Source organism: Diadema setosum, chromosome 12, assembly GCF_964275005.1.
Source record: "Diadema setosum chromosome 12, eeDiaSeto1, whole genome shotgun sequence".
NCBI classification, from domain to species: domain Eukaryota; kingdom Metazoa; phylum Echinodermata; class Echinoidea; order Diadematoida; family Diadematidae; genus Diadema; species Diadema setosum.
In genome coordinates this window covers 21,553,264-21,579,383 of record NC_092696.1, presented here as the reverse complement: position 1 = coordinate 21,579,383, position 26,120 = coordinate 21,553,264, and the positions used below count along the sequence as shown (strand labels likewise).

The window sequence follows — 26,120 nt, the reverse complement described above, 5'->3', positions numbered from 1 at the left end:
GCGTGCGATGCGCTGCTTGAGTGTTGGTGTAGCAGCACGGTCGACAGCGCGACCTTTTGAAAGGGCATTCAGATCATGTGACCTCCCTGATATTGGAAATGGCCTTGCGTGAAAGACGATGTACCGTTCGTGAACCGTTCACACATGCTGCATATAACCATCATTTTAGGTAAGTTATTAAATCTAAATTTCAATATTCATAGCATAGATATGAAGTCTCATTATCATTTTGTTCTTCAGATGAGTTTGAAGTGACAAAAAAATTATCTAAAGTATCAAAATTCAATCCGATCGCATGCGATCGTTGAACCCTCTTCGTGTTTGGAGCTTCGTTGGTACAGCCCTGTCGCGCTACGTATGTACAGCGGCGACTGGGCTGTGTATAGTTAATGAACAAGATGAATGAGGAATGTTGTGTTAAAGTAAGAAATGTGACAAAACTCCTCCTGACAGATGCATTTTTCTGTCTAGGCCTACACCCTAGTACACAGTCTCATATTGCTTTATCATACACTCACCACTCGCACTCGCAGGCAATTAGATATCGGGCAGGCAATTAGACAAATTAGATTAGTGATAAATGATGCGCACCGTTGATGCCATGCCAGCAAGACAGTATCGCATCGCCATCGCCATCGGTATGCCGTGGATGGTCTACCGAGTAAAGTTTTGAAGGACAAGTTCACCTTCATTAAGCGCCATGAGCACTGAAAAGTGGACCTGTGCGCTATACAAGTAGCCACTATTATTATTATTATTATTATTATAAGGATTGAGAGAATGTAGCAATTATAGAACACATCACTGAAAGTTTGAGGAAAACCGGACAATCCATTCAAAAGTTATGAATTTTTGAAGTTTTTGTGCAGTCACCGCTGGATGAGAAGACTACCGGTACTGCAGTATATGATGTCACATGCGTACAACAATAAGGAAAATATAAAGAGAATTTCACAAAATTTCATCTTTTGAAAAAAAGTACACATTCCCTTGACTCTACGTTCTACTGACATATGTTACGGGTAATATTATTCCCATTGTCTTTTAGCAGAAAGAGGCAAGTCAAGTGCTCTTTTATTATGCGAATAAAAGTGAAAATATGTTGAATTTTCTTTACATTTTCTTTAACGTTAACGTTAGAGATCTAGACACTGTTGTACTCATATGACATCACAAGCCTTAGTAGTCTCCTCATCCAGCGGTTCCAACACAAAAATGTTAAAAATTCATAACTTTTGCATCGATTGTCCAATTTTCCTCAAACTTTCACTGATGTGTTCTACCAATACTGCTGCATTCGGCATACTCGTGAAATAGGCCCCACCACTGCGTGTCCGTACAAATACTACGGCGGCTCGCCTGTTTATACTCGTGAATTCAGCCCCACCATGTGGCGTTCATCGGTAGGTAAGCACGGCGGTGGGGCTTTCTTCCACAGTATAATACTCGTGAATGCGGCCCCACCAAACGGCGTTTACGCGAGATGCATACGGCGGTGGGGCCGATTTCCACAGCATAGCATCTTTCGTCCTCCCTTTCTCCCGTTTTTTTCTTTGGTCTTCTACTTTTTATTCTCGGAAGGACTCCCTGAAGTCCCTTGACTAATTTAACGGCCAATTTAACCATAAATACAACCCTACCTAACCCTAAACCCTAACCCTAACCTAACCTTGCTTGCTAACGCACGGGTGCACGCGCACTGCGGTGGGGCCTATTTCACGATTTTGCCCTGCATTCTCTCAATCCTTATGTTTATATACGAGCGAGCTGGAGTGAATAAGTTAGATCTAATTCTGCAGAATTCGTAACTTTCAGGACTTTGTTTGTGAATAACTAGACTAGATTTAGTATTAAATTTATATTTGGCCGAAATTTCATCCTCTGAGTATGGAATTCAGAGCAACAGAAAAAAGTGTCCAGTGATACGATCCAGAAACGTCCAGAAACGCCATAGATCCTCCTATTAAACGTAGAAGCGAGTCTACATACCTGTACATGTACGGCGCTGCGGCGGTGGGGTGCCTGCGCAGCTAGCTGGCCGACAACCCAACGGCCAACCGACGGGACGCCGACCGTGCGGCGGGGCCAGCCAGCGCGCAGGGTGCAATCACGCCGAGCAAGCGTTGGGGCGCGGGCAACTACTTGGTCGGATCTCCGTTGTTTCCCGGAAAATTGTATCATCGGCCTTAACTAAGATTACTGACCTGATCTTGACTTTTTGAAGTAGATGCAAACGCATTAATCCAGATTCAGACCCAAATCAAGAATGGTGCTCGCTCATCAGCACATCAGATATCCAATGCACATTACGCTCAACACAGTCGATGAACGCAAATGCATGCAAGTCGCCATATTTTACTTGACGTCACAAAACAAATGTGGAAACGCCCTCTATCGTCATAAAAGAATTAATTACGGATTCCCCCCCCCCCCCCCTTTTCTTTCGGACCAAATGAAATAAATTTGCACTACGATTCACTTTCAAGGGAAAATATCATATTTCTATCATATCAACAATGTAATTTCATTGAGTACACACTTGAAGCCCTCACTACATTGTCATCCCTAAACAGTAATTTTACACCGTCGAAAGTGAAGCAAATACACCTGTTGCTGTACGTTGCTATGGAGACACCTGTTTACTGTTTGAGCACGCTCCGATCCGTAGCCATGTACCTATCTATACACCACGTCCACAGCCCGCCCTGCAGTGCAGTGGTATCGACACACGCGAAACTTCACTCGGTGTTTGGAGTACAGTGACTTCTTCCCGACAGGATACATCTGGAATTATTTCATTTTTCCACAATAAAAAAAGCAATCGGAAAGGAGTACGATGACAACAACATTACCCTCGTTAGAAGGTACGTGTTCATAAAGTTCAAAATTAGTGCAATATGCTCCCTCGGCAAAATTGGAAGATAGGGTCTACCACCAATACCAACCACAGTAAAACTGTGTTTACAATATGTCGCTGATGTGATGGTGACCGTTTGATTGGCCTTGTAACTTGGTATTCGGACGGATTGTGTATGGTTTTGTTGGGGATTCGGTTTGTTGCGTGCGTTCTCAATTAAACTGGTTAATTCATTGATGAATTATTTTAATGTTATTGTGTCTGGTGCTACCTGATCTTGTAATTCTTACTCCTATATTTAAAGTCATATCGAATATTGATAACTATGAATTTACTTCCCGATAAGCTTCGCAAAGGTATATATATATATATATATATATATATATATATATATATATACAGGGCTCCACACTGACTTTTATTTTTGGTGGCCCAAAGGCAAACATCCGACCTTTTTTGGTGGCCCGATCAGGCCACAAAATTCTTCATTTCTGAAATTTTGGTGACCCGACGTGCGTTTTTGGTGGCCCTGGGCCACTGGGCCACCGTTTATGCGTTAGTGTTGAGCCTGATATATATATATATATATGTATGTATATATATATATATATATTTATAATTTATATATTGGTATATAGTATACATTTTTTTTTTGTCCAGTATGTGTCCATTCATGTGCACACTTCATGTTGATAGTCATGATACATTCTATTTTTGGACAACTACAGGGCCTCGATATATGTTAAGTGTTTTTCATTCAACATGATGAAAATTAACTTACAAACCTGTAGTATTCATACTTTTTAAAATTCTTCACTAGTTGTACAATTATGTCTATGATTTGGAATGTTGATGAATAATTTAATTCACAATGCCCCTTAACTTCTCTGTGCAGCTCTTCTTGGCAAAGAGAAAAAGAGCAATGTTTCCTTCGGGACAACGGCAAATAGGCCACTCTTTCCCGCAAGTCTACCCGTCAACCGTATTGGAAATGGAATGGCCCTGGACACATCCCCGCACCGTGGACCAGGATCCTATGACAATGCTGAGGTGGGTGGAAATACCTAGATTAATTTGCTGCTGAAAAGGGAACAAGATACTAGATAGGTTTTGCAGTTGTATGACATCAATATCTGTGAACTAAAATGTTTGAAGTTTACATAGAGCCTACTTGATGTGAAGATTGTTGTGTGTGCCATATTCTTGTACTTGTGTTTTGGGGGACGAGAATAAGATTGTTTAATTTCTGATTTAGATCTTTGATGAGATTTTTAGTAGTGCATGCAATTCCACATGTTAATATTGATATGTAATTATTTGCAACTTTATGTGTTTATATTAACACCTCACAAAAATATGGTTTTGTGTAACACAAATACAATGTACATATTTTCAAATTGGGAAAGCATTGAGCTTTCTTTCATAAAGGGACACTACTATAGCTACTTTTGTTGTATTTCTCATTCCATCGCTTTGGTTCTCTACAAATTTGAGTTCTCACAGAATTATTTTAGCAGTCCTGATTTGTAAAGATAGGACCTATGTTTTGCATCTGCTCATGGAAAAGTATTATGTGACATGTAAGCATTATAGTTAGTAATTCTTGGTGTACAATTTGAAACACAATAATTTTTGTGTTTTTATCTGTTGGATTAAATCAAGTTCTAATTCATATCTTCAATATTTTTTTCTTTTGTTCCATGTCTCTCATTACAGAAAACAACTTTCCTCTACGATATAGACCACCAGATCACGAGCAAGAAGGGCTACACAATGGGGGCACGCTCTGCTCCAAGGATACGAAAAGAATTTGCAGTAAGTGTTGGCTCTAATCGTGATTAAGAAAATGAATAGTGAATAAATACTGCACAGTAATTCTACTGTCTTACATGAAGATTTTTCCAATGTTGTTTCCAAGCTTTTTTTTCCTTACTATGAAGTGAATGTGATATCCTAATGTATGTACATCTTTTGTACAGTAAGTACTGCACTGAAAGCTTTTTACATTGTAACCATCATAACTCAGTGGTTGATTAATATTTTACATATCAATTTTGTGACCAATAGCCACCTTAGATTTAGAGTCCTTAGAGGTGATGATCAATCAAACGAGGCGAATTGTCAAATTTGCAGTTTTCTACTTTTCAATACCACAAGATGAATTTGAGTGCATTTAATCATCAAATGATTTGTGTGTGCCCTCCCACAGACAAAGACACCTTGCCCGACAACCTATCAAACCAAGTGGTCAGCTCCGCAGACATTTACGACTGCCAACAAGCCATTTGAAGTTGGAGCAAACCGATTTTACAGAAATAAGGAGGATCCCGAAATGACACCAGGGTAAGCACTGCATCAATTTTTTCCTCTCTTTTGGCCCATGCAGAAATTTGTGCTGGCAAGAATATTGCGACAGTAAAAGCTCTTCATGCAACCTTCCATACAATAGAATTTTCATTTGATTTGCTGGATGCATGTGATAATGTTAGTTTCATTGATTAGATGGGAAAAATTATACCTTTGCGTGTATAGCTCTACATGGTATTTGCTTACTGTGAGAAGCAATAAATGTACCTTACATTATTATGATATATAAATTAATGTTTATTTTCATTATTTGTTTTTACTCTATTTGACGTACTTCTACACGTATGCACCTCACGGGCCCTTTAGATTGTTAGTATTGACTGATGTTATATTTCCTATTTCTAACAAGTCATACAACTGTACCTGAAGCACAGTGCCACTTTTCCACGTGACCTGATATTTTATGTCTGAAATATTGCATTTTCACATTATTCTGTTCATTGACAGGGCTGGCACCTATGAACACAATGTACCAAGAAATAGAAAAGTGGCATTCCATGGCACCTTCGGTGGACCACAGCTGCTGAAGATCCCGCCCACAGATGGCGTCCTCATGCCGGATGACTGCAAGGGAACGACGCAAAAGAGCCGACTCATGACGTACAAGGAGAAGAGGAAATTTGCCATTAGGGAAGCGTACCTCAGCCTGTACTATTAAACCTCCTGGACTCTCGTATGTGAAAGGGGACATTGTCAGTGACATTTGTTTTAGTTTTTTTTTTTTTTTTTTTTCATTTTCTCTGACCAGATTTGTGACAGAGTCTGGCACTGCTACCAGCAGGCAAGAAGTGACTTTGTTGCAGATGGAATTTTGGAGCATATACATGTCAGGCACATGTTCACTTACTTGCTGATCACAGGAAATGTCAACGTTTGTAAGAACGTTATGATGTATCTCAGGTGTCAGCACATTGCCAATCGTGAGCGACCTTGGACTCGACCTCTTCCTCTTACCTTTCATTGTTATTAAGATATATACAATTAGGGAAAGATGCAGGATTGTGCACTAATGCTGAATGATCATCCACCCTATGGGTTAATCTCTTGCGGTTTTAAAAAAAAAAGAGAAAGATATTATTTTTTGCACAGCAAACTAATTTCTGCTCTCTTCAGCAAGAAATGGTTGATTATTTGTTGGAAAAAAAAAAACCCTAACAAGTGAACTCAGATGAGAGTATTTGATTTCTTGGTGGAGTCAGACAACCCTGCAAGTATCACCCACTTGTATACACAGTACAGAGGATTACATTTGTGTCTATTTAATTGATCGTACTCATAAACTCATGTGGATTTCTTGCTTACATGGATTTTGACAGCACATTATAGGGTATATCCTCTTCAGACTGAACTGGGCCTGTATGTATAGAATGTGCATGTCCTCACAAGCAAGACATCATATATACACAGTATATCTCTGTGCTTGGTCCCTTTGGTTTCGAAAGTTTACAAATGCAAGAGGAAGTTAAATGGGTTTACTCACACTTTTCTTTGAGTATACCAAGCATGCCTACACTATGTATATGTCTACAGGCAAAAATGTACAGGGAAACCTTGCCTATAATAACGAGCTCGCTTACAGCGAGGTACCACTTTTAAGAAGGTAAATTTTGCAGTCACGATTTTTCATCACGGTATGTGGTGAAATCTTTCTTTTCTTGCATTTAAACAAACTCCTTCCTTCTAGCTTTCTTGTTCTTTTACTGAAATACATGTACCGATTCTAGATTCAATAAGTATCTGAATTGAGAAATATGAAGGATTATTTTCTTTTCGGACATGTCTGGTGCAGGCCACTGGAAAGAGAAAAGATGTAAATGTGAATCAGGTTTCCTCAGAAAAGCAAAAACAGCAGTAAATGCATGCTTCTTGAGCAGTGTCTCGTGACAAGAACCGTGAATATGAGTATTGGCATTAAATGCATACTGCTCGTGTTATTGTAGATGATAAACATGTATCACAAACCATGAGAGTACCAATTAAGCCTTTTCCCTCAATGTCTATGCCAGAATTGTACTGTATGAAATCATGAATGCATAGAGTTTGAGACAGCAATCCTGCCTGAAATCACACCACATGTCTTTCTGACCTCACTATGCCATGACTTGTACTGGTTTTTGATACAGTGCTAGCTGCTCTTATTTTTGTACACTATATATTTGTTTGAGAAGAAAGGCATGAAATGTGTGTAATCATCTCTTGTTATTGTACAGTAAAGCATACAAATTACATAATAAACATTACAATGAAATGCATAAGAGAATGTCATTTTCTGTTTTATTTGCCTTTTGGCATTTTGGAAATTCAGGTATCTCACATGTACATTGTATAAACGTCTCATAATTTTGTTGCAAGATTCTTACAGTTTAAAGGACAAAAGGGGAAAACAAATCAGACATACATTATATAATGTACACTGTACAGTGCAGTCTTGGCAATAAGCATTACATATTACTAGCCTAGTGCCAATAAAGTTTTTTAAAAAACAAAACAAAAGAAAAAAATGTGACAATCTACACATTGTGTACAGCATTCCTTGTGGTAAATTTATAGATGACAGGAAATGTCCCAAAGGCATTTTGTGACTTTTTCAACTTCCCACATCATAAGCAACAAAAAGCTTGATACACTGCTCACATGTAAACAAAACTGCAAAAATTTATCATGGATCATAGACTCCCGACAAACAGCGAAACACAGATTTGGGTGCATGGGACTACACACTGTCAGTGACATTGATCATTTCAGTGTTGATACGGCTGTATTATTGAAATCTTGGTCTTTGTGCGCTCTGCTTCTAAATTTGACTTTCACATTGCATGTCCTCACAGACATCCTTGAGACTAAGGGAAAATAAGTAAATAAATATGAGAATGTGGATATACTTCAACTTTCTGGGCAGAAATTAAGAGTGTGTAACCGTGACTCCTGCTGAGTTTACTCTGTACTCGTAAGACAACAGGAATGCACAGTATGGAAATGGTGAACAACAGCATAGATAATCTATCTTTTAACAAGTAACTCAAAGCCTTCATCAGTGCATTGATGGAGAAGGCCATCTTGGAATATGGTAAATGATAAATCATGGTATGTCCTGGGTAGATGGGCATCTATTTTTTTTTCCCCCATCCATTTTGGTGACATGTTAAATGACTGAATCTCCGCAAAGTGAGGAGACTCAAATGTCTGTTGTATCTTCAATCAGATTTTTTTTTTTTTTAATTCAATTTGCTTCTCAGTCAAGAGTACCAACACTTGTGTTTAAAAAAGGAACTAAAATAAAATATAAGGTGTCAACATTATATAAGAAAATATAAGGTGTGCACATCTGTATGAAATTTTTTTTTCTAATGAATACTGCTAAATTGGTATTTATCACACTTCAAAATGATGGCACAGCTACAGTGGGGGAATGGTTTTAAAGTTTAAAGAGTGATCTTGTGGTGTTCCAGCCCTTGCTACACTGGCATGAACTGTGTGCAGACTTGGTATCATATTGTCACACTCTGAATGAACACTTTCAGCCCCATGGGTAACATGTCAATGTACAAGGTCAATAGGGTTTTAGGCTGGTGGGGTAAGAGGGTTTAACACAATCCCAGCTTACAAACAAGAGAAACATTAGCTTTGTATACCCTCTCTCAGTTTCTTCGATCATGGTGATTTTTCACTGATCTGTTTGCTTGTATTCTTGCTTATTTACAGCATATACAATATATTTTGTGGGGGTTTTATTTTCGCAAATTTTGCGAGTTTGGTGCTACTTGTGAATTTGACAACACACACACAAAAAAAAATATGGACTCTGATCCGGACATGAATTCAACGTTCATGTGTGCATATACTGGTACACACAGTACACAGTAACATGAACAAGGCGTGTTATGATACACCTTAGTTAGTAACCCAAAGTATTGCCTTGCCTACTGTGTGAACGGATACACACAAACTTCTTCATAAAAATGGGTGATATACTTCTTTCTCTGTCCATTGTTGTACTTCACATCGCAAATTTGACTACTTGCTAAATTGGGCGGAAGTCCCTATTTGCAACAATTAGACTAGCTAAATATAATGGCATATACTGTCAATCATCAATATCGAGAGAAGATGAAAGTGAAGAGAACAGAAATGACACTTTGAGCGGTCTGTTTTTATGTTATAATCTCCGGTGGAATATTGGTACACAGCTGTACAAGGTGGCATCAATTTTGCCCGAGAGAGAGAGAGAGAGACTTATCATAAACATATCTATTTTATTGGTCTGATACACCTGAAGTTAAATGCACAGTTACTTCTAACGTTTTCATCCTCCAACTAAAAAGAGAAAAAGTGAGGAAGGGAGAAATAAAATAGTTCTACACAATAATCCAGACATAAATACTTTAAGAAGAGAAAGAGAATGAGATGGAGGAGGTGGAAGGTGAGAGGGTCTAGACGGGCAGAAGTTTTTGAAATTTTCAGTTCAGGCCATGATTTGTTGGGACAGGGCCTCAAGACGCCCCCGGACGTGGGAGAGGTTGCCCTGCCAGTTGACGAGGTGTTCCCTCAGCTGCTGCCACTGCTGTCGGCCGAAGGTCCGGTGGGTCACATAGCTAGGAGTTGGGAAACAAAGCAGGGGACAGAGAAACAGTTAGCTCTAGCAGGTGGATTAAGACTTTTCCTTCTTTACTTTTTTAAGGCCACCGCACACTATATGACTTTCGGTCACATGACTGACCGACTTTGGATCTGAAATAAACAAGCGTGTTCATTCTGAGTCTATTGTGATTTATTTCGGATCCAAAGTCGGTCAGTTGTGCAAAAGAAAGTCCTATAGTATGCAGTGGCCTGAAGAGAGAGAGAGAGAGAGATTATCCATAGGACAGGGAAGAAAATACATAAAAGGGATGGTACAGTATTGGCGGAGATGAGAATTGGGCTTTTAACTTTTTGCGAGATACCAAGAAAACACTTATGATATGGTACAGAAAGTACCATTTCAAGAGGAATTCAAAGTTTATTTGATGAAAATCCGGTTTGGAATGACTGAAACATCCAAAAACAAAGTAAAACAAAGTGATTGTAATAAAGTGTGAGTCCCACACTTTATTAGAATCGCTCTTTTTTGGATATCTCAGCCATTTCAAAACCAATTTTCATCAAATAAACGTTGAATTCCTCACAGAATTACAAGCTCATTCATATTTCATAAGAGGTATCTCATTATCTCAGCAAAAAAATGTTAGAGACCTGAAATTAGGTCTCAACCAAAACTATACAATCCCTTTAACCATTGTGGACTTGTAGGACACCTTTATGCAAAGGTAGAACTTGTAGTCTACATGTTCACTGATCCATTGAGAATTTGATTGTAAAATACAGGTACTCTATAGACCATGAGTTACAGGTGGTCTGTACACCAAGGTGGTAACTACGGCTACAAGTACATTTCTCATGCCAGTCTTGGCAGGTTACATCTACCCTTTGCCATGTCTTATCAACCACAGTTCACCTACAAATAGCAGCATACAACATCTGGGTGGTACCGACTGATCAAAGTCGAGCAACACCAAATCTGCAACTAGCCCAGAGGTTCAAGCAGAAAGTACAAAATATTCTTTCCTTCTCCACTCCTCTCTCAACTCTTTCTCCCTCCACCCATCCATCCTTCCCTCCATCTATCTATCCATCCTGGTTCCAACTATCCGTCTCTCCATGCTGTACACCACAAATTCCCACAAGCTCCATGTAGATGAAACAATATTTACCTGATGTTGACCTTGTCTTGGAGTTCATCAATCTTGGCCTTCACCATCTTGGATTTGACAACTGAAAATATACAAGAACAAATGGCGATGATGACATCACTACTTCTCTGAACCTGCTAACAAAAGTCTATGAAAAGGCAACTGCATTCTTTTTTTTTTCTTTCTTTCTTTTTTTCTTTGTTCTGATAACCATTTACTCACTGGTAAACTTGGACTGGTAAAGTATAGTTTTCTCACATTTTCATTCTTTTTTTTTTCTTGGCCATATTTTCATGGAAACTCAGTCCAGCATAACCTGACAAGTGCACTCAAGAAACTGGACATAAATATGGCAGGTATGATATTTTTGGTAAAACTTTTTTTTTCTCATGCTGCTTTTGTTCACTTTTTATCTTATGAGTATGCATTGCAAGTTACATGTATCCATTACTATTATCAGCATGTAAATGAAAATCTTTTTGACTGTCATACTCCATCCCATAAAAAGAAAGGCAGATGCAGTTCTCAAAAAAGTGTAAAGGAAATGATATCGCCCAATCTGAATGGTGTATATTGATGCATCTTGTTTCTCGGCTCACAACTAGTGGCAATAACCCAACTTTACACAATATTACTGGGAGACACAAACAACTAAAGCCTTATGAACAGTCCATAATGATCTCTTCATTTTCACCCCGACTCATTTTGAAGTGCGATGCTTTCTTCATTTAAGCTGAGTGGGTCGACAAGCTACACTTTAACCTGTTGAAGACTAGTCCTGAGTAGGCCCTATACTCAGGCAGGTATCTAGGGATATGCTTGCTATGTAGCAGAATCAGCTCGTCCTCAATAATTTTTAAAGCTGAGAGTATTCTCCTGTCAGAGAGGTTTTGAAGGCAAGGCAGTAATATTAAGTGACACTTTACTTCATTTCTTTCTTCTTCTTTTTCAGTGACATGGAAGAGGGTTAGCTGGCAACAAACATTTGTCATATAATGCCAGTACTGCTGTAGGTAGTGAGCAAGAGCACTCTGGAAAAAAAGTGCCCCTGTGTGCTGCAGTGCTGTATCTGTAACAGACATTTCTTATATAATGTAAAGTACTGCTGTGGGTAGTGAGCAAGAGTGCTCCAGAAAAAGTGACCGGAGTGCTTACTGTCGATGACGAAACCCTCCACATCCTCTCTGGAGATCTTGAGCTCCTCCTGGAGACGCTCGAAGCTGATCTCCTTGGTGTCCACCGCCATCCCCATGAAGGTCAGGATTCGCATCTTCTTCATCATCTCGTCATGTGACAGGTCTGTGGGGCAAAGGGTCAGGTGACAAAAGTCAGGTCAGGTGACTACCACAGATGCAGTTATCCCTCAAAGGGATAGTACAATTTCGGTTGATATGGGATTCAGGTTTCCAACATCTTTTTTTGAAGATGAATTTTTGAGATAATGAGAAGCTTCTTATGGAATTCAAAGAAGAATTCAAAATTTATTTAATGAAAATTGGTTTGAACTGCTGAGATGTCCCAAACAAAGTGATTCTAATAAAAGGTGGGACCCACCTTTTATAAGGAGCACTTTGTTTTACTTTGTTTCTGATATCTCAGCCATTTCAAACCAATTTTCATCAAATAGACTTTGAATTCCTCTTATAATTGTATGCCTTATAACTTTTTCTTAAGTGGTTTCTAAGTATCTCGCAAAAAATTTAGTGCTGAATTTTCACCTAAACCAATACTATACTATCCCTCATGAGAAATGTTGCATGTGCCTCATGTAGAAAATGTTTGATTCTAATCTCCAAAACAACTTTTGTCACAACTAAGTAAACATCACATCCTAACAGTTTGACTGATGCAACAATAAAATTTGGGCTCATTTTACAGTAACTGTAAGCCACATTCATTGCAGTTAACATGGCAACTAAAATGTAACTAGTAATCATCTTTGAGCATTGCTTCATTTTGACTGCACTCAGTGTACTTTTCACTACATTTAAAATATATGGCCCTCTGGGGGAAAGTACTTTGCCGCCCAAAAGCAGGTATCCATTTGGCTGCTGGGTGGTAGTTTTGTTACTGCTGTTGGTCTTTTGAATGCAGCTGTTAGAGTGATCACTTTTGTTCTCATTCTCCACACCTCATTCATCAATTTCTGTTCATCTTTTTTTCATCTTCTCCTTTTTTCTTCTTCATCTTTTTTTCTTTCTTGTTTTTTCTTTTTCTCTTTCTTTCTTTCTCCTTTCCCTTTCCTTCTCTTTAACTCATCTCTTCTCTGTTTTTCTTTTTCCTTCTTTTTCTTTTTGCCTTTTGCTTTTCATATTCTTTTTCTTCTTCTTCTTTTTCTATCATCTTTATTACTGTCATTATCACACTGATTAAAATCATTGTTTTTTCATCATCACGAATTATCACCAAAAAAATACCAAAATTTTCTTTTATGAAAAAAACAAAAACAAAAACAAAGCAAAAATAATGTAAGCATGAAGATTTTCCATTTTATGGACAATGAATAAATGAAATGAAATGAAATGAAATGAAATGAAATGAAATGAAATGAAATGAAATGAAATGAAAGCAACAAAGAGACCAAGCCTGACTTACCCAAACCTTTGATAAAGTCCTGGTTTGAGTTGAAGAAATTCAGGTAGTCATCTAATCTCCCTGATACGAAGATGGTCAGCAACTGAAAGCAAATATCAACAAAGACGAGCAAACACAATCACTTCAGATGTGTCCAGTATGTGATTCTTTGCAGCATACTTAGCTGTCACAGAATGTCAGGGCACAAGTCAAGATCTGATCTCTGTGTTAGATATTGACTGATACAGGCGACTCCCGTTATAACAAAGCCCATGGGAACGGCTGTGTCCTTTTGTCATAATGACATTTTGTTACTTATCAAACAAATGAAGTGTATAAAGATATCTAAATGATAATTTTGGGCTGTGAATATTACTTCACTGGATCTGAAATTTCGTTCTAATTGAGCTTGTTATAACGAAAGTGCGCTGTATACTGACATCTGTGATGTCTTAGTAATTTCTTTCTTTCTCTGTGTCTACAGCCATTCTAAATGAAAACTTACTCTGCTTGCACATCACATGTGACTCTTATATTCATACCTTGAAGTTAGATTTGCACAAATAAAAAAGTTGCAAGAATAAACAAACACAGCAGTCTTGAAGTTTACAAAATCTAATTACAGCACTAGTCGCATATTGCAAGAGCCTTCCACTCACGTCATGAATTCTATCTCCTTCCAAGAACTTGACCGGCCTGAGTGTGAGCAAGTGGTCAAAGAGGTAGACGTTGGGGTCAGCAATGGCGTTGACGATGCACCTGTTGGCTTCTTCCCGGGCCTGGGACGCGTTGTCTTCTGTGTACGTTCCGAGGAGCTCCACCATGACGACACTTGCCTCATCGCTGTCGAAGGACATCGTGCATCGGACATACATTACGACTGATCTTCCTCACAGCTTGCATATCATTATCATCATCGCTGTTGATCCATATTATGAATCAGACATACATGTTATATTACGACTGATTTTCCTCACGGCTTGTATATAATTATGATCACTGGCATGGTAGATATTCCTGGATATCACTGAATCCTTATACTGTCAACCTCTGCTGTTACAACTTTGTAAAACTTTGAGTATTTCAATGCCATAAAAATGTTTGAGAGGCATTTCTTTTTTTATTTCATAAGGGTCATACAGAGTATAATGGACTTTATCATTACACATAATATAGCACAGTCTCTTAAAACGGAGATACAGTGTAGTGATGGTAAAAAAAAAAAAAAAAAAATGAAGAGGGTGTAGGATGTCACAAAGTAAGCATACTGCTGTCTGTGTATGCTGTGGTGTTCTATCTTCTTTTTTTTCTTTTTGGTCATTTATGTCATCAATCTCACTATATAATATTTTGATGTGCTCGTCAGTATCAACTAACAATGCCTGTTTGGTTATAGCTCCATTTACCCATGCAAACTGTTAACCATGGACATCAAAAAAGTGAGATGAGAAAGACATCAAAATATCAATACAGGTAACAAACTGCACCTCTCACTTTTCTCTTTGAAAGAATGGAGAAATGAATCCCATGGAGAACTAGAAGGTTAAATGCATGTTGATATGTAATGAAATCTTCACCTCACAGAGCATCCCTCCTGCAAAATGGCATCAGGTTAACCCCTTGTGTGCTTTAGTATCCAATGGCACAGAAAACCCCACAGCATTGTACATAGTATACAAAATCCCTGACGTAGAAAGAGTTACAGATTGGATTTCTCTCTTTCTACTCACCTCTGCTTGCTCTCCTTGAGGGCCTCATAAAGAAGTCTGTATACATTATTGATTCTATCTCTGTTCAACTCCCACTGGACAGTCCATTTCTTGACCTATAGAAGGGACAACACAAGAAGTCAGTACAAATATCACTCACAGTAGATCAATTTGTTTTTTGTTTCCTTTTTTTTTTTGGGGGGGGGGGGTATAGCATGATGCTGTTACCATAGCAACAGACTTTCAGACACTCTCAAAGCTGACCGGTAACACCCTGACTCTTGCATTTATATCCTATTACCCCTTCAAACTGCTTTGAACAAACTTAACATAACCATCAGGTTTACCCTTGCATGTTTAGCAGTACACTAATGTTTCAACAAAGACATGCAAAAGAATATTCTGATGGCATTAAGCTGTAGTTATGTGGAAGTTTCTAGAGAATACAGCAACAGAAAAAAAAAAAATTGTGAATTTTGTAATCTACAAGACTGCATAGATAGATTTTTCAAATTTGAATTTATGTATTTTATATTGATTAATTTATGCTAATTTATACAAAAATATTTTTTTTGCCTATAAATAAAAGAAACAAAGCTCCAAGACTTCTAATTTTTCGTGAACATATTCTTCTCTATGTCTTCAACAATAATATTGAAGCAAAAATTTGGCTTCATAATTATTTCTTATGTATTCTATTGTTTATTGAATTTCTTATGTATTTCGTTGTTTTTTTTACTTTTTGTTTTGTTGTTTTTTCGTCAAAATTTGTCGCAGAAACTTTCTAAAGCATAATCAGGCTAAAATAAATCATTATCAGCCATTGTAAGTACAAATATTTATTTTTATATGAATTAATTGCAAAAACACAATTTACATTGGATTTGTACACAAACTCATGTTTTTGAGCAATTTTTGGGTCGACAAATTTTTTTCAAAGGGGCGTGGCTTCAAACGGTATGCCCGGGAGCAACAAATTTGGTCTCCAAAGTTGCGCGATACTTGAAAGAAAAAAGTCACAAAATGTCGCAGCGACAGCATCGCATTGTGGAATAATCATGCGAAACTTTGAGGGGGGCCAAAATGCCCCCTCCCGATGGGAATAGGGTTAAGAAGAATATTGAATACCTATACAAAAATACATTAAAACTTAACAATCATATTGATATTATTGATAACAATCACCACTATTTGTAACAGTCAAAGTCATCTGTACCTACATAATTTCACTGGTTTCCTGAATACCACTTCTTGTGCTCATACTTTTCTCTCTCTTCTAGTTTTTCCTACCTTTACTTTCTTTTATTTCTGCCTTTCTTCAGCCCTGTCATCTCCTACAATCCATATCATTTTTCTTCCTCTCCAATTCTTCCTCTCTCTCAATTGTATTGTCTTTCCTTTATTCTTTCTTTCTTTCTAACAAAGTTACATCTACCTTTTTTAAGAAGTGCTCTACTTGCAAAGGAGATTACCTTATCGAGGTCTGTGATGACTTGTTCTGTGCTCTCACATTTGGCAGCCACTCGTAAACTGGCGCAGTAGACATGATATGTGAGGGGATTCGACTCTCCAACTCCATGGAATAAACTATTTAAGCTGTGCAAAAGAGAAAACAAGCCAGGTAAGATTAGTATCAGCAAATGTGTATTCACATATGTGACAGGAAAGACTACTTGAGTGATTTCAATGCAAAGCAATTTTGTGAGGACAAGGACTACAAGTATGACAGAGCAAGAAATTACATGTCAAATCTTTGGCTCTTAATGTTTAGTTGCCCCTAAAAAGTTACAGCTCAAGTGAATCTAATTTGACGGAGAAAATATTATTTCACTCATGTTTCATCCCTGACAATTGAAATCCTGTTTCACAGTCAGAGTCACTATTAAAGGCATAATTTACCATTTGCAGATGAAACAAAAATCCAGCATTAGTGCTTTAAAATAGTTCTAAAATGTGAGTTAGGGATAGAAACAACCATTGTGAAAATTTGAATATACTGTTATGGATACATGTGCATTGTACTATCATTTCTGGGCACTTGATTGTTCCGCGGAGGAATATGTAAATAAAGAGTTCAACAAGATGACCGTGATCGACCAAACACCTTGTTTGAGAGTCTGGGTATTTTGGGGGGTTATGATGGTTCGTTAGGCCAAGTTAACCTCCGTAACAATACAAATATACAAAATGTGAACAATAGTTATAATAAAAATGTTTCCAGACTAAACCGTCTACAGTTACGGTTTATTGAGAAAAAATACTGGCATCTCCTTATATTTTAGGCTTTATTGCAAGAAAAAAAAAATACATAGGAGGATGTTTTGTGGTACAACAGACCTGCACATATGCATGAAAAGCGATATCTTGAACATTTTTCAAATGACTGTTCCCAAAGGTAAACTGGACCTTTAACATGTGTAGGTAGAAAATATTGTTATATGTACTTTGAAGTTACATTTCATTAAATGTTTCAGGACAAACAAGAGCAACAACAGCATTAAAAGATACATGGCTTCAAAGCTAAAGCCATAAAGTAGAGATTAAAGGCATAATTCACCATTTGCAGATGAAAGCATTAGTGCTTTAAAATAGTTCTAAAATGTGAGTTAGGGATAGAAACAACCACTGTCAAAATTTGAATCCGTATAATCGATGTTAAGTGTTGTTAAATACACAAAATGTGAACAATAGTTATAATAAAAATGTTTCCAGACTAAACCGTATACAGTTACGGTTTACTGAGAAAAACCCTGATATCTCCTTATATTTATTTATTTATTTATTTATTTATTTGTTTTGTTTCAGTAGGGTAGCTCTGTCAGTGGCTAAACACTGTTATTCTCAGAGGCCCTACACATATAATAACGTACATCACGAAATACATTGTAGACACATTTACCAAGAAAAATAACATAATGTACAATTACAGTACACTTACAACATGGCCAAATAATTGAGCATTGCGGAGGATGGCAGAAAAAGAATAAATAACATCATTATTATCATTACAGTTCACTGGAAAGTGATATGCCAAGACATATCTAAGAAAAATCAAAATGTCTAGGTTACAGCACATGTATATATTGCATAATCCATAATTCTTCATATCACCTCAGATTACATAGGCCTAATTGTAATCCTTTTCAGAAACAATCAACACACAAATTCATTCATTTTTATTATTATTATATGATAACAGGGCCTTTAAAAACAGGCTAGCTAAATAAACACAAATTTCCTGCTCACAGAACCTTTCTTTCATTCATTAAATGTAATTACTGAAATACTATAGCATATGAGAGAGAGAGAGAAAAAAATCCTGTTTCAATCAGTATCATATCTGATGGTGTAGAATTCGTAATATCCAACCATATGTAACATTGTTTGAGGAAATAAAAAAGTATATTAAGACGCTGTCAAATAAATGAAAAAAAAAATCATTTCATACACATTATTCTGAACAAAAAAAAAAAAAAAAATACATTACTGGATATCATTTTGTACACAATCCATGCATAATGAAACGTACATCATGATATGAAATACAACACTAGAGATCACAGAATTCATATGAAGAAAAGAATAAAAAAATACTCTCAATATTACATCTGCAGTCGGAATTACTATCATTCCATATATCACTCTCAATAACACCGTTTTAACACAAAAAAATACTATACAAAACATACTATTTGTCTCTTACACTTAAATAACACAGTATTCCTGTTACTCTTGTCTTTTAGAAAAAAAAAATGTTTCACTACAAAACATTTGGCACACATACTAATATCATATGAAAAAATGAAATGAAAAAGAGAAAGTCAATTGAAAAAAAATGATAACTTAGTAACCCAGTTATTTCGCTCATTCTCAAATATGTCTCACCATCTCCTCCAGTACAGATTTGTAAAAGCTTGTTTTGAGGATGCCTGTTTAATATGATTTGGGAGTTGGTTCCAGATTATTGTTGCTTCATGGGAGAATCTGCGTCTTCCCATCTGTGTACGAGTTTTTGGCAAGATTAGACCCAAATTTACAGCACTTCTAGTTCTGTGACTATGCAATGATTGAGACTGGACAAACATGTTTGACAGATAGCACGGTGATTCAGTACTTAAAGCATGGTATACCATTTTGCATTTGTGAAACTTCCACCTTTCTTCAATGTGTACCCATCTCAATTCATCTAATACTGCCTGAGTCGGCGTTCGAACATCAGCTCCTGTAATAACTCTAGCCATCTTTTTGTGCTGTTTGATTATTACATCCTTTGTATTGTGTGTACAATTTGACCAGGCATTGCAGCAGTATTCAAAGAGGGGCATAATGAGTGAATTTGCAAGAAGTTTCAAACTACTTCGTGGTAGGTATTTTTTGACGCGGCACAGTTGAGCAATTCTCGCGCCAATCTTTTTGCTGGTATTTTGAATGTGTTCCTTCCATGTGAGCGATGGGTCTAACCAGACTCCAAGATATTTGAAAGCGTCAGCCTGTGAAAGCTGATGTTCATTTACACTGATGCAAATACCGTGAGACACTTTTGACAAATTATGTGGCGAACCAAATATCATGTACTGGGTTTTTTGTAAGTTCAGGGCCAGCTTATTTGCAGTCACCCAGTCATGTATTGATCGTATATTTCAGGTTTTATTGCAAATATTTCATATGGTAGGATGTTTTATGATACAACAGACCTACACATATGCATCAAATGTGATATCTTGAACATTTTTGAAAACACTGCTCCCAAAGGTAAACTGGACCTTTAAGAAACATGGAACAATCAAGACTTAACGCAGAGAAGACACTGCACTGCACCTACATCTTTAGTCTCGTAAAGGACTGCTCCGGGGTGCCGGCTTTGGTGAGGTGATCGCAGAGCTTTGGGACTAGCTTCTCCATCGTCTCCGGTGGGAAGTAGATGATGAGTGACAGGATACTGTTGAAGACTCCCTCAATTTCTGTGTAAGATTTAAAAAGAAGAATAAACAAGCATAACCCTTTCTGTGCCGCGGGACTTCCAACAGTGTGTACAAAGGTATGGGTTTTTTTTGTGCCAATCGACACTCAGAGCGCACAAAGAGTTAAGACACACAAGGTCACAACACTTATAGAATAGTCACTTTTCAGTCCAAAGCAATGGACCCCAAATTGAATAATGAGCATGTACAGTATGTGGTTATCTTTCCTCATGAAATTTGAACTGAACTAGACACTTCGCACTTCTGCAGGTCTACTACTGGTACATCAATCAGCTACTTCAGCATGCAGTCTACTCAGTCAGTATGAATGACAGTTTTTCTTTTTTTTCAGTTGCACCAACAAAACATAAAACAACACAAAACAGATTCTTTTACAACAAAGAAGATACATCTATGCAGAATCTGGTTGCTTTTGCAGTCAATTCACAATGGGCCATTTGATTATTTTATGACTGCACAGATATGTTTTGTTTTTCAAATAAAGTTGTAATGCCCTAAAAGAAATGAGACCAAGGGCTTTGGAGATATCTAGATGACACTTACCACTGAAATCGGAGAGCTTCCATACAACTCCTACATTGTCGATTATCGTCTCCAGGTCAACCTGAAGGCCGCCCTCGCTCATCGTTTCTGAAATATCGGCCCCCTTTTCATGGAGAAATGAGCGCAGCTCTCCTGCCTAGGAAGGACACAAAGTTAACAGAGTTCCCCAAATTTATCATGAGGTGAGACATGCTGTACACATTGTTGTTTTGACAATATAGTAAAGTGTGACAGTTGCCCCATTGAATTGATCTATTGGAAATACTAAATCCTCTCATATTGAACCCATAGAGATATGTACACTGTGCAATATTCTAATGTGTTCGCTATGCTTTATGAAAGAGTTACAGTTATTTTTGTTAATAGTCAATACTCTATGCATATAAAAGCATAAAAATGATATTTCAAAAAAGGCATATAATTCGTCAAAACCATTAAAAAAAAACTGAAGCTCTGCAGGAAGATAAATTATACCCGAGAATGTATCTAGTTACTTGCCTTATGTAGACATTTAAAAACTTTTTTAGTTCAAAATCTGCTAGTATTTGTGCAAAATACAGTTATACAGCATTTTGACCTCCAGCTTTGCCCAGATTTTTCTCATTCATTGAGTGGAAGAGTTTGGCATGCTCAACACTGCTTGCATAATAATGTATGCAGTCAAGCGCATGCACAAGCACATCTGCTCTGACCGGGCCTGCCCGCCTGGTGTGCTGACTAAATATTGCTGCGGCAGACCGGCCCTGCACTGAAATTTGTCAAAATCTTGTCTGACAACAGTGACAAGCTCCTGTTTCAGTTTGCGCACAGAATTTAAATTGCGTACTTGGCATGGCATGACCATGCTGCGGTAGGAAATTGTCTGTTTAGTCATCTCAGAAGAGAACTCAAATTTCATAAAAATCAGATTTCAAGATTGTTCTCTGAGGACTGCTAATTGTGCGATTGTGAAATAAAAGTGTAATGTCACAAATAGAGATTAGAGAACGTCTAATTGTCACAAAATCGACAGGAAAAAAGTAGCAAAAATAGTTAAAGATTTACTAAGTAATGTACAGTAGTTAATGCTAAGCTCTAACGAAGTTAGCTCAGCATGGCCTGGCAACGATGAAAACCAATCAACACATTTTACTACTTTTCCCTGCTTACAAGTAACTTACATACCATTGCATACAGAACCATTGAGAAGCACTGCTAGTGATGGTAATGCACTTGTCAATGTAATGACTCACCCCACTACCCCCGGACATGGGTGCGTCATTTACTCGTTTGGTCCGTCAAATTTGTGACCCAGGTGTTCGTCATTTTACCAGCTTTGTCCGTCAAATTTTTGACCGAGGGGTGCGTCAAAATCCCACCATTGTCGGTCAAATTTTTGACCGAGGGGTGTGTCATGGTACGTCACTTGGCTATGGAAAATAACACGCATTACTCTGAACCAAGGAGTGCGTCATGGTACGCAACTTGGCTATGGAAAACTGCACACATTTTTGCACGCTAACATACCAGTACCGGATACACGTACCGCGAGTGAAATTACAGTGAGCGCTTTCCCGCGGCAAGTGAAAATCGAAGTTGGGAAGCGTTTTGGAATAAGAGGGGAAAATGCTTGCCAGAATCTGGCAAGCAAATGATTTAAAAGCCACCCTTTCTCCTCACATTTTCCCTCCAACAAACCCATGAAATCATGCACACTCAATCTCAAACCAGGGACTGTTCAGCGATGTAACAACTTAGTTCAACCTTTACTGTCGAAACACTTAGTGCCTATTGCATATTGCGATGCAACACCAACACACATTGCTATTGTAGAAAGTTTGTTTATATTCCAATACAATGTGCGTCTAAATAATGTTTTGTGGTGACAAAGGCGAATTTTTGACAGTAAAAGAAGCGGCAGCAGAAGAAACTGCCTGCCGCATGCCATTTTCTGCTCGTGGGATAACCCGACCAGATGCGCGAACACCGTTAGAGAGTACGCTGTGCGAATCTCTGCGTACAGCGACTGGACTGTGTATAGTTATTCGCGGGAATGCCGTGGCGCGGGAAGGAACCGAGCGCGCGTCTATGCATTTATACTGTATAGTACGATAACGTGTTGCGTGAATGGAGGTACAGTATGAATATGATGCGATGATGGCAAGAGTACTTTCGTTGGCAGAATTTTGTATGTGTCGATGTCCAAAGCAGTTTCATACTGTCGTTTCCTTACGATAAATCATGATAAAAATGCAGATGACCGCATTATTCTGGTCCATTCACTGTCAACATGCGCTAGTAATAGTGGCACGGTAAACTTGCAAAGGATGGAGAATTCGGCGGCTCACGCAACTTACGGCCCTATGGTGGTGGGCCTTGGCCCCCGGAGTTCAGGGCGGCGAAAGCAGTGGCGACACGAACCGGACGCGACACATCCTGCGGCTCGCAATCTCGCGAGGCTAGCGACCGAGCTGGTAGCAGAAGATTCGTATTTCAGAGCGCGTAATGGACGCGTAGTAGCCTTTGCCTAGCGATAGCAAGCCGTTATCGCGATACAGTGAAACCCCGTTATAACGAGGTCCGCGGGACCGGCGATATTACCTCGTTATAACCGGTACCTCGTTATAACCGTACGCATCAAAAACAAAGAAAAACATAAGCACGACATCGGAATATACCCATCCTTTGCGTTGTTATTACACAATTATGGATCATTATTATTGAGATAATAAAGGGAAATTATTTGTGAATTAGACGAAAAAGTAGATGTTGAAATGAGATAATTCTTTATTGTAATTCTTGTTTGTTAATTTTTCCTAACACCAGCGCAAATAGAGTAAAATACAGGCGTTGTTTACCATAACTTGCGAGGTATTTTTACGCTGTTGGTGCCCAGCGGGAATGCGATGATTTCATGAATCATTTCGGCTGTAATCTTGTACAATATAATCTTATGATCGTTGCGCTCGAAGGGATTAAGAATGCGTTCTTTATTTTCTTAAGAAAATTTCTTCGCGTTTTGTACATCCGTTCTTGAAAAATATGCGACAGGATTGAATGTGGAAGGTTACGTTGTGATCCTTTTTATGCAAATCTGTACCTCATAGATCATTCTGAAAGAAAGAAAAATCTTCATTGTGAAATGCAGTGTTAAAATTGTGATAATGAACAAACCCAGATCTATTCAAACTAATAAATACGTTTGTTTCTTTTTCTGATTTAGGTTAACATGCTTATTCAACTATTTTTTACGCTACTGTCACCTGGCGAGATCGCGATAATTTCAGAGTAACATAACCGTTAACTTGAGAGGTATTTTACGCTGTTGGAGCCCAGCGGGAATTCGATAATTTCATGAATCATTTCGGCTGTAATTTTATACAATGTATGATCGTTGCGTCCGACGGGATTAAAAATGCGTTCTTTACTTTCTTTCGAAAATCTCTTCGCGTTTTGTACATCCTTGAACTGTTAAATGCGTTTGTTTCTTTTTCCGAACACCGATTAAGTAGGTTAATATGCGTTATTCAACTATTTTTACGCTACTGTCACCCGGCGAGATCGCGATGATTTCATTAATTATTTCGGCTTTAATCATACACACTCATATCTAAATTATCATTTGTTAAATGATAATGAACAAATCCAGATCTATTCAAATTAATAAATGCGTTTGTTTCTTTTTCTGAACACCGACCTTAAGTAGGTTAACATGCGTTATTCAACTATTTTCACGCTACTGTCACCCGACGAGATCGCGATGATTTCATCAATTATTTCGGCTTTAATCATACACACTCATATTTAGATTATCATTTGTTAATGATAATGAACAAATCCAGATCTATTCAAAATAATAAATGCGTTCGTTTCTTTTTCTGAACACCGATTAAGGAGGTTAACATGCGTTATTCAACTATTTTTACGCTACTGTCACCTGACGGGATCGCGATGATTTCATTAATTATTTCGGCTTTAATCATCCACACTCATATTTGCTAAGCAGCAAAAGAACTGGAAGTCGGAACTAAAAATGGAAAGGATATAATAATGAGTTGCACACGCATTCCAATTGTCCATTTTGGGCCACAAGTGTCGCTACATGAAAAGTTTTTGAATGCGTTATCTTTTTTATTTCTCGTTGCGGTGTGGTCTGCCCTAATATCACGCACGCGTATCTCGCGGAAAAGAAAATCGAATGATTATGTTTAATGATTTAGTAGGAACATCGGAAGACATTCCTGTGTCTTATCGCGTGATTTAGAAAAAAACATGGAAGGAACGGTTCTCTGCAAAACGGAAAAAGACGTGGATAGCGTGACTTCGGTTTTCAGGGTTTGGTTTGTCGCGTGTTTGAAAGCGGCAATTTAGTCAAAAAATGGAACCTCGTTATATCCGATCAAATTGCTTATGTTTTTCTTTATCATGATGAACCGAAATTTTCCTCGTTATAACCGGAATCTCGTTATAACCGAACTCGTTATAACCGATTCGTTCTGCCATAGGTTTACACGCAAAGGAAAACGGGACCGACGCGATCACCTCGTTATAAGCGGTTCCTCGTTATAACCGAACTCGTTATAACGGGGTTTCACTGTATCGAATTCTCATGGGACAGAATTTTAGTATAGGCCTAGTTAGGACCTAGATCTACATACTTTTAGACATATTCAAGGACAGTTTTCTCTCTTTTTATTCTGGATTCCAAACAAATATCCTAAAAAGCAAGCATCACGCATGACATTTGATATACATCTGAATTCAGTGACAGTCCTCTAGACAAGTTTAAGTGTAGATTTATTTTCCTATGAGAGTATCTAACCATGACGCACCCATGTTAGCTACCCATGTCCGGGGGTATAGTGGAGTGCGTCATTACATTGACAAGTGCATAACCGGTAAGTTCAGGCAAAAGTCCACTGTTAGAGTGATGTGACTGCATTATATTAACTTAGACCACTAGACGAACTAGTGAGTTGAGATACTCATCATGATGGACCATGATGCATTGTGCATGTCTGGAATCCATGGAAGTGCATATTTATCAGTTGACTTACACAGATCTAAATAATATGGGGCCTGTATTATAAACCACTGAGCAACTGTGAAGATTAGGCCATTTTGAAAAAGCAGTTTTCATTCCACACCAAGTCAAAACCTTTCAAGTGTTAAATGTTACCTGTTCCGCCTCTGGAATATTGATGAATGCTGGTAAACTCATGGTTACTTCAACGAATTTCCCATATGTTCGACGATTAGGCTAACCACATGCAATGTGTGTGAAGACTGTTATCCGTTTGTAAGATATGGGAATTCTCATACACTGCTAGCATGCATGCTATGCTATACTATTGGCGAGTCGCTGTGGTCGCTGCTCGTGAGT

General features: G+C 38.0%; 2 protein-coding genes across 2 annotated transcripts; one reads left to right on the top strand and one right to left on the bottom strand.

Moving 5' to 3' along the window:
• The first annotated feature begins 2,721 nt into the window (after positions 1 to 2,721).
• LOC140235952 (ciliary microtubule-associated protein 3-like) lies at positions 2,722 to 7,435 on the top strand. Its single transcript, XM_072315947.1, has 5 exons — positions 2,722 to 2,864; positions 3,753 to 3,907; positions 4,574 to 4,672; positions 5,067 to 5,200; positions 5,672 to 7,435. Exons 1-5 carry the CDS (start codon positions 2,837 to 2,839, stop codon positions 5,880 to 5,882), a joined length of 627 nt encoding a protein of 208 aa, XP_072172048.1. The 5' UTR covers positions 2,722 to 2,836; the 3' UTR covers positions 5,883 to 7,435.
• A 56-nt stretch (positions 7,436 to 7,491) lies between these two features.
• LOC140235577 (eukaryotic translation initiation factor 3 subunit M-like) lies at positions 7,492 to 26,054 on the bottom strand. Its single transcript, XM_072315581.1, has 10 exons — positions 25,917 to 26,054; positions 20,759 to 20,894; positions 20,056 to 20,194; positions 16,706 to 16,829; positions 15,255 to 15,349; positions 14,184 to 14,367; positions 13,546 to 13,627; positions 12,106 to 12,249; positions 10,972 to 11,032; positions 7,492 to 9,816 (listed from the first exon to the last, which is right to left on the bottom strand). Exons 1-10 carry the CDS (start codon positions 25,956 to 25,958, stop codon positions 9,687 to 9,689), a joined length of 1,137 nt encoding a protein of 378 aa, XP_072171682.1. The 5' UTR covers positions 25,959 to 26,054; the 3' UTR covers positions 7,492 to 9,686.
• Between the last annotated feature and the right edge of the window lie 66 nt (positions 26,055 to 26,120).

What these genes read in the sequence shown, in the direction of transcription:
- LOC140235577 (XM_072315581.1), bottom strand. Translation starts at nt 25,958, where the DNA reads ATGAGTTTACCAGCATTCATCAATATTCCAGAGGCGGAACAG. An exon ending in TCCTTTACGAGACTAAAGAT is followed by an intron (nt 16,830 to 20,055) that starts GTAGGTGCAGTG and finishes TCTTTTGCACAG; the next exon opens with CTTAAATAGTTTATTCCATG. An exon ending in AAGGAGATAGAATTCATGAC is followed by an intron (nt 13,628 to 14,183) that starts GTGAGTGGAAGG and finishes ATTTGCTTTCAG; the next exon opens with TTGCTGACCATCTTCGTATC.
- LOC140235952 (XM_072315947.1), top strand. Translation starts at nt 2,837, where the DNA reads ATGACAACAACATTACCCTCGTTAGAAG. An exon ending in GGATACGAAAAGAATTTGCA is followed by an intron (nt 4,673 to 5,066) that starts GTAAGTGTTGGC and finishes GCCCTCCCACAG; the next exon opens with ACAAAGACACCTTGCCCGAC. An exon ending in GATCCCGAAATGACACCAGG is followed by an intron (nt 5,201 to 5,671) that starts GTAAGCACTGCA and finishes GTTCATTGACAG; the next exon opens with GGCTGGCACCTATGAACACA.